At 48.6% G+C, this 8601-nt stretch overlaps 1 protein-coding gene across 8 annotated transcripts in view; it reads left to right on the top strand.

Moving 5' to 3' along the window:
* kmt2cb (lysine (K)-specific methyltransferase 2Cb) overlaps positions 1-7664 on the top strand; it is a 154656-nt gene extending 146992 nt beyond the window's left edge. For all 8 annotated transcript variants that reach the window (XM_028471917.1, XM_028471918.1, XM_028471923.1 and 5 more), the window contains 7 exons: positions 26-162; positions 237-379; positions 3991-4165; positions 4960-5076; positions 5149-5222; positions 5320-5428; positions 6190-7664. In XM_028471917.1, coding sequence (XP_028327718.1) covers positions 26-162; positions 237-379; positions 3991-4165; positions 4960-5076; positions 5149-5222; positions 5320-5428; positions 6190-6282 — 848 coding nt within the window. In that variant the 3' untranslated portion in view covers positions 6283-7664. The remainder of the gene's footprint in view (positions 1-25; positions 163-236; positions 380-3990; positions 4166-4959; positions 5077-5148; positions 5223-5319; positions 5429-6189) is intronic.
* Positions 7665-8601: the final 937 nt, after the last annotated feature.

Below are 8601 nucleotides of genomic sequence, written 5' to 3' on the forward strand. Positions count from 1 at the left end.
AGGACGTGTCCTGTTCTTCTTTCAGGAGTGTGGGACCAGGTTCTGGCTCCTGTTGCTGACAAACGCTCCGACAGCGGCACGCTCCAGCTCTTCCCCGTCTACCTGAAAGGAGAGGACCTGTTTGGCCTCACCGTCCCTGCTGTCACCAAGATCTCTGAATCGGTTTGTAGCAGCTGAACCACGTCTGGTCCCAGTGGAGATGCAGAGATCAACCAGCTTCTCTGTTCTCTCCACAGCTCCCCGGCGTCCAGGCCTGTCGCAGATACTCTTTCCGCTATGGACCAAACCCCCTCATAGAGCTCCCCCTGGTGTTCAACCCAGCTGGGAGCGCCCGAGTTCAACCAATCAGCAGCTCTGCATCGTCCTCCGTGGTCATCAGGTACACACACAAATACACACACACACACACACACACAGATAAACAGAGATTATAGCCTAAAGCATTTTTTAGATCATCCTAACTCTCTTTCATCCCTGCTGACTGCCAGGGAAACACTGAATGTTCCCCAGTGCGAGTATATATACCAACAATGTCACCTGTGACCCCTGGATGACCCGGAGGAAGCTTATATCTTACGGTGTCAGTCAAGGGCAGTTTGTTTAGACTCTTGTTTGTACAGCCACTGCTACAGCTACCATTGTTAGTAGCTCTGCGATCGTGGTAGGTCGGAGCTGTGACGGTCAGTGTCTGGTTAACGATAGCTTGACCTATTAGCAACCTCTATTGGCACAGGCCACGTGAGCGCCCCCTCCCCCAGCATATGTTTGGTCTTGTCGATATACGTCAGACAAGGTAAGTAGCCTTTTATTCGGCAGACTGACGGTTTGTTAAACGAAAGAGATTGTCGTTGATGGTCGCGTTTGCACAGCCTCCTCCCGAAGTTTAAGTTAGCCAACTTTGTTTGCTGGTGGTTTGCGTGTGCGCGCCCAGAGCCCAGCGTGGGTTTATTTACATTAGCTTCAGCAGCTGTGAGCTAGTATTGTCCTCTGTTAATAAGCCCAGTTCGGGTGAGGACCACAGTACAGTTGTTGTTTTTTGTTTATTATATTTGGGCCTCTTCTGTGACAGACAACATGCGTGCTCCCTCACCAGTATAGGGCCCCTATACTCGGCCAATTTATAGCGTCTGCGCTCAGGCTAAGCCGAGGATTGCTGGGTGATATCGGACAAGCGGCGTACGCGCCCCCCTCCCACTGAGGTTAAGCTGCTGACCTAGAACAGCTGTGTTAACAGAGATAAGTAGTGTTGTCTCAGTGCAACTACAATGGATAGGTCTCGTGTGTGCACATCCTGTGGGGCATCTTTACAGCCAGAGGATGGCCACGACCTATGCCCCGCATGCCTTTGTCCTGTGGGAGGCGCTCTCATGCAAGCCCAGCATGAACTGCAGCTACTTGCCTTGGGCTGTACGGGTTGCCAGGTTGGTTGGGGGTGGAAGGCCCAGTAATTGAAGTCTACCTCTCACCATCAGGCCAGCCACTTCTGGCCCATGAGACATGCTCTAAGCGGTGGGCAAAGGTAAAGGCAGCCCCCCCTCCAGGATGAAAGCGAAGTCTGACCATAGTGGATTGTCTTTTAAAGTGGAGCAGCTGTCTGCTGATTGGCCCAGATGAGATCCCTGCTTCAGGGGCTGAGGGGGAGGACAACTTCCTACAGTGGCTGCACACAGCTGTACCACAGCAGGCAGAAGCAGCACCTGCGGGCGCCTTCTTTGGGCTCCCACGGCCTTTGTTATTCCCCATTCAGGTGATTATTTGAAGGAGTTGCAGGCCTGATGGAGGGACAGTAAGGCCTGCTACCATCTCTCTACAGACAGGCGGACCCTGGCAACCGTGCATAATCCAGCGGGGGCTGGCCTGGATCTCATGCTGATAATCGAGCCTGCCATTGCTTTTCTTACTGTGTCCCCAGATGAAGTTCTGTGAAGAGATGCTAGGTGCCCTCGACCCCAGTGGTGACGAACAGATGATCTGCTCATAAGGACTTATGATGTTGGAGCACGTGCTGGTCGCATGGGAAACTCCCTGTCACACCACATATAAGCGCTCTTGGTCTCACTGCAAGAGGGCAGTGTGAATGCTGATGTGGTCACCTTCTGTGATGCCTCATTGGAGGTATTTGGGCACATGTCGAGAGAACTTGTGCGAATAATGCCCATCTTAGTCTATGCTCATAGTCAGGTTTGGCTGTCCCAGCCAAACTTAACGGATACAGCCAGGAGAATGCTGCGTAGCCTCTCAGTGGAACTGGGGGAGATATTTGGTCCAACAGCCTAAGAAGTGCTGGAACAAACCATCCAAGCGGGGCAGACAAAGTAGCAGCTTGCAGGGCTTAGGCAGACGCCTCCTCCTGATGGACCCCGGCCAGAAGGCCTCGGGGTCCTCTCAGCCAGGATGCATTGGCTCATCCTTGGCCAGATGGCCTCTTGTATACCTTCCCTCCATTTCCTCTGATTCAACTAGTACCTCGCAGGGCCCTTCAGGAGGGCCAGAGGATCCTGCTTGTAGCTCCCTTCTGGCCACGGAGGAGCTAGTTCCCGCTGCTGCATAGCCTATGTCACTACACTCCGTGGCGCCTTCCCAACATGAGGGATCTCCTGTCCCACCTAGCAGGGGGGCCTTCAACTGTGTGTTTGGCCACTGGAGGGCCCGAGACGCTGCTAACCATCTGTACAGACCCTGTCAGATATACTACTATAATAAATGCAAGAGCGCCATCTACTGGCATCCAGTATGAGAACAGATGGAAACTGTTTTCCCACTGGTGTACAAGGCATGATGAAGACCAGGTGCACTGCCCTGTGCCAACTAATCTGGACTTCCTCTAGTTCCTTCTGGACAAAGGGCTTTCTCATTCAATGCTAAGAGTCTATGTCGCAGTAATATTTTGTCGACTAATCATGTTCAACAATGGCACGATTGGTAGCCACAGACTGGTGTTCCTATTTTTGAAAGGGGCTTGGAGGTTGCATCCTCCAAGAGCCAGGAGATCCCCAGCATCGGATTATTCCCTGGTGCTGGAGGCACTACGCCGTCCCTCATTGAGGCCTTGGCACAATCAGCGCTGAAGTGGGTTACTCTTAAGACTGCGTTCCTTTGGCCATTTCCTCTGTGAAGCGTGTCAGTGAGCTGCATGCCCTGTCAATCAGCGACACGTCTGAGCTGTGCCCAGTGTGCATCCTGAGGGCCAACACTGCAGTTACTGTAGGCTTTCGGGGGTCCGATCAGCTCTTTCTCTGGTATGGTGGTCCTTACAGGGGTGAAGTTGTCTCCAAACAGCGCCTGTCCCACTGGTAATTGCCCATGCATATCGGGTAGTAACCGTCCCCTCCCATTTGATGTGTGGTGCCATTCTACCAGGAGTGTTGCTACGTCATGGGTTGCCCTGGGGGGAGTGCCCCTGGAAGGCATCTGTGCCGCAACCTCATGGGCATAGCCGGGCACTTTCTCCAGATCCTACATGCTGATTATGGCCACACCCCATTTATTGGCTGTGGTCCTTTGACCAGAGTCCTCTGACTCTACACACTGAAGGGTGGTAAGCAGGATTTTTTTGTGACTTTATTGGTATAAGTCATTCAGTGCTTAAAACACCTCTGGTGGTCAGCAGGGATAAAATAGAAGGAAGAGTTATGAATTGCACTATGGTTTTATGAATCCTGAATGACTGTCAGAGCTCTTTGTCACTCCTTGTGTGCTTGTGGGAGGATTATGTAGGAAAGGGCCCTGGAGTGACACTGGAAGATATACGCTTCCTTCGGGTCATCCAGGGGTCACGGGTGACATTGTTGGTATACTTACAGTCACTGCACATGCACGAAGGGGAATATTCAGTGCTTAAAGCACCGCCTCTGGTGGTCATTCAGGATTCATAGAACCATAATTACTTTTGTAACTCTTCGTTGTTCCTGCTCACTGATCATGTGCACAACACAAACCTACACATTACTACTACACACAGTGTAACACAACATTTGTTTGGTGTTTCAGGCCTCAGCCTCAGGCGCTCTCCAGCAGCAACACTCGCTCCAATCAGAACGTGGCTCAGGGAGAGGGTGGAGCTCCACACAGTAAGCCTCCCGTGGTCCACCCCAGGTCCTCCCAGTACCGCTGGATGAAGAGCGAGTGGAGAGCCAACGTCTACCTGGGACACTCCCGCATCCAGGTGAGTGCACAAGGCTCCGTTTGACTGATCTATGATCCACTCTGTGAGAGGCTTGGGCGGTGTCCTATTTTATTGTGGTACACCGTATTAAAAATTAAATTATATTAAGAAATGTGACGTAAGGCTCAGGGTGCGTTCACACCGAACGCAACTGTTTCTCTGTGTGTGTGCGTGTGTGTGTGTGTGTTTCAGCACTTATCAACAGTGCCACTTTTATGCTTTAAATGATCAATTCACGGAGTTACTAAAGGATGAGTTCACTCAAAATGTAGGCTTGTTCAATAAGTTAAAGCTGCAGTTCGTAGAATCCTCTGTCCTCTCGGTTTTGAAGCCGAAATTGAACCTCCCTTATTGGTATATTTTCTGAACGCTCTTAGTTACTTTTTTTCTCAGTATTAACTAGTGACAAATGTATGGACTTTATCTTCTGTTATTGAAGATTTTCCTGGTGTTTTAGAGAGACTGACATGAACACATGTATCACTCTGTAGTTACTATCCCGAACAGCTGCTGCTGCCGTCAGTTCCTCGCCGTCACAAGCTCACACAGAGGGGGCTGTGATCCCTGCTTCCTGCCGCTCTGAGCGAACCATCACTATAGAAGCTTCTCTTGGTTTACACGTGTCTGTCCTCATTCTCTCTCTAACACGTGTGTGTGTGTGTGTGTGTGTGTGTGCATATTCTTTTATTTATGATGGTATTGAAACTGATACCATTGCTATTTTTATGACCCCACTGTATTACCATATTACGGCCTACGCCTCCTCTGTGATCCACTCTTTGATCCATTCGTAGGGTCTGGGCCTGTTTGCTGCCAGAGACATTGAGAAGCAGACAATGATAATCGAGTACAACGGGACTGTCCTCAGGAACGAGGTTGCCATCCGCAAACAGAACACCTACAGGTCCCAGGTGAGACCCTGGCATGCTCCAGGCTGAACCTGCTCAAAGGTACTTTGGTCCAACAGGTTCTTCTCTTTGCAGAACCGAGCCGTGTTCATGTTCCGCATCGACAGCCAACACGTGGTCGACGCCACTCGGAGTGGAGGACTAGCAAGGTACCAACATTAGCTCAGGTCATGAACCCAAACACACACTGGTCCTCACCTGGTCCAGGTAGGAGAGCCTTCATGGACGTGTTGCTCTCCTTTTCAGGTACATCAACCATTCGTGTGCCCCCAACTGTGTTGCTGAGGTGGTGACGTTTGAACGAGGATACAAGATCATCATCAGCTCCATTCGTCGCATTGACAAAGGAGAAGAGGTGCTAACCGCTAACTGCTAACCACACTGACCTCCTTCACTTCCTGTTTGTCGAGTTAACGCTGTAGCATCAGTTAGTTTCTCACTGGTTAGCAGCCCCGCCTTCAGCCCTGTAGGACGAGTAGTAAAATGTACGTTGGTTTCAGTAGGGAGCAGTAGGGAGCAGTAGGGAGCAGTAGGGAGCAGTAGGGGGCAGTAGGGAGCAGTAGGGAGCCTTTGAGGACAGCCGGGGGCAATAAAAAGCAGTAGGTGGCAATAAGGAGCACTAGAGGGCGGTAGGGAGCAGTGGGGGCAAATAAAAGGCAGTAGGGAATAATAGGGGGCAGTAGAGGGCAGTAGAGGGCAGTAGAGGGCAGTAGAGGGCAGTAGAGGGCAGTAGGGGGCAGTAGAGGGCAGTAGGGGGCAGTAGGGGGCAGTAGAGGGCAGTAGGGGGCAGTAGGGGGCAGTAGAGGGCAGTAGGGGGCAGTAGAGGGCAGTAGAGGGCAGTAGAGGGCAGTAGAGGGCAGTAGGGGGCAGTAGAGGGCAGTAGGGGGCAGTAGGGGGCAGTAGAGGGCAGTAGAGGGCAGTAGGGGGCAGTAGAGGGCAGTAGAGGGCACATTAAGCTATACATAAACAGTGTCAGTGTTTTTTTGATCTATAAACTGTTTGTAGACAAATGAATAAAAGATCTGCTCCTGTCAAAAGAACTAGAGTGAACAATGGGAGTGTTTCAGTGAGTGTGATGCTAATGCTATTGCTAATGCTGTCTCGTGTGTGTTGCAGCTCTGTTTGGACTATCAGTGCGACGCGGGGGCGGGGCCACACAGCATGACCTGTCACTGCGGAGCTGCTGAGTGCAGGAAGTGGATCCACTGAGCAAACGACCAATCAAAACACATTCCTGAATATAAACTCATGGAGGGGCGGGGCTTATGTCACCTTAGAGATGTGAAGGTGAGGGGGATGTACCACAGTAGCAGGAAGTGACATGTGCCATATGTGAGGGCGTGTGTGTGTGTGTGTGTGTGTGTGTGTGTGTGTGTGTGTGTGTGTGTGCGTGTGCGTGTGCGTGTGTGTGTGTGTGTGTGTAGCACTGTGCAGCCTTATTGCGTACTAAGGGCAGGCCCTTCTGTTTCAAAGTGTAAACCTAATGTAGACGTCACTGAATGAGGAATGTACAGCAACAAACACCACGAAGGGAATATTATTATTATTATTATTATTATTATTATTATTATTATTATTATCTTGCACTAAAAAAAGAGAGAAGACAAAAAAAACACAAAAGACACACAAGAACGTTGAAATACTTGATTCCATGAGTCAGTTTAATCTTGGCTGTCGTGTCGTATGCTTCGTGTGGACTTTGAGAGGTTTTCTATTTATTACTGAGTGAATGATGTCAGAGTGAGGGGGCGGAGTCACCAAGGCTTTGTGTTTGAAGGTTGAAGAAGACGCTGTTACTTTGTATAAATGTACATAAAGAAAACTATTGGAATAACTGACCAAATACTACCTTAACCTTCTCAATGTTTGGCTGTTTTTACATTTATTTAAGTCCTTTCCCTTTGAGAGTATATATTATCAACATGCTGTACAGAATTTGTAATATAACCACAATAATTCACAAAGTATTTTGTTGTAATCAGAGTAAGGTATTGTAGCGTGATGTTTTGTGACTCACACCTAATGTTGACCACTCACAAAGAATTATTTTTGTTGACTAACGAGTTCCAGAATGAGAAGAAGAAACTTTGTGATGTTTGCTGTTAATCAGGTTTGATTTTGACCAACTGTGAATGATCTTTTTAACTTTGTATTTGACTCTGAGCTACTGTAGGTTCACCTTCTGTTCTCCTCCTTTAAACACTCTTTGTTACACCGATACGTCGCTCACGCCGCGGCAGCAAAGACTTTTTTGCGTGCACAATTTCAAGTGGACTGTAAGCTTTTGGTGACAGTCAGAACTTTTCATGTATATGGCATGTATTTTTTTAACTCAATTGTATATATTTTCTCAATGAATGGTTGTAACAAAGTTGTTTCTTGAATATTTTTCTTCTCTTGTACGATACGACATCATCCTGCCAGTGTGTGTGTTTGTGCTCATTCTCTTGGTCGTGTAAAGTAGTCCCACCTTCTCTTTACGTTTCTCTTTGATTTGGAAAAAGCGCCTTTTGAAGTGTACAGATGTTGAGCTTTGGAGTTTGTGCAACTGAATTTAGAAACATTTACAAGAATAAACTATTTTACATGTTGGTGTGTTTTGTTTCACTTCTGTTCACATGGTTTTATCATCTTGATGCCGTGGCCTCGTAACCATAGGGTCACTGGTTCAAATCTCACCTCAGACATTGTTGAGGGATGGTTTAAATGTAGTGAACATGTGTAAAAACATTATGTTAATAAACAAAGAAGAAAAGGTGTCACATAATAATAATAATACATTTTATTAGAACTTTATCATAGACACTCAAAGTGCTTCACTCCACACTTAGTGGTGATGAACTGACTGATACTGTGACATCTTACATCAGCTTCTGTGAGGACATGTGTGTGCAGACCAAGACTTTCTGCACATACAACAACAACAAACCCTGGTTCACACCTCAACTCAGGATGCTGAGTCAGGCTAAGGAGGAAGCCTACAGGAGTGGGGACTGGGACCTGTTCAGGCAAGCCAAGTACACACTATCCAGGGAGATCAAAGTAGCCAAGAGGTGCTACACTGAGAAGCTAAAACAAAGCTTCTCAAACAAAGATCCTTCTGCAGTGTGGAAAAGCCTACATGAAGTTACCAACTACAGGAAACCCTCCCCCCACCCTGCAGGTAACAAAAGACTAGCTAGAGACCTGAATAGTTTCTACTGCAGGTTTTCACACCCACCCCCCAGCTCATTAGCATCAGCCCATCACCTGGACTCTGCCCTTCCTGCTCCCCCTACTCCCCCCCCTACCTCACCCTCTGACCCCCCACCTGCCCTGAAGATCAATGACAGAGATGTGTGCCAACTATTCAAGAGACAAAAGATCAAAAAGGCTCCAGGACCAGACGGAGTATCTCCCTCCTGCCTGAAAGCCTGTGCTGAGCAGCTGGTCCACATCTTCACACGGATCTTCAACACATCACTGGAGCTGTGTGAAGTACCTTCCTGCTTCAAAAGCTCCAGCATCATCTCAGTCCCAAAGAAACCT

This window comes from Gouania willdenowi, chromosome 17 (assembly GCF_900634775.1).
Source record: "Gouania willdenowi chromosome 17, fGouWil2.1, whole genome shotgun sequence".
Taxonomy (NCBI): Eukaryota; Metazoa; Chordata; class Actinopteri; order Blenniiformes; family Gobiesocidae; genus Gouania; species Gouania willdenowi.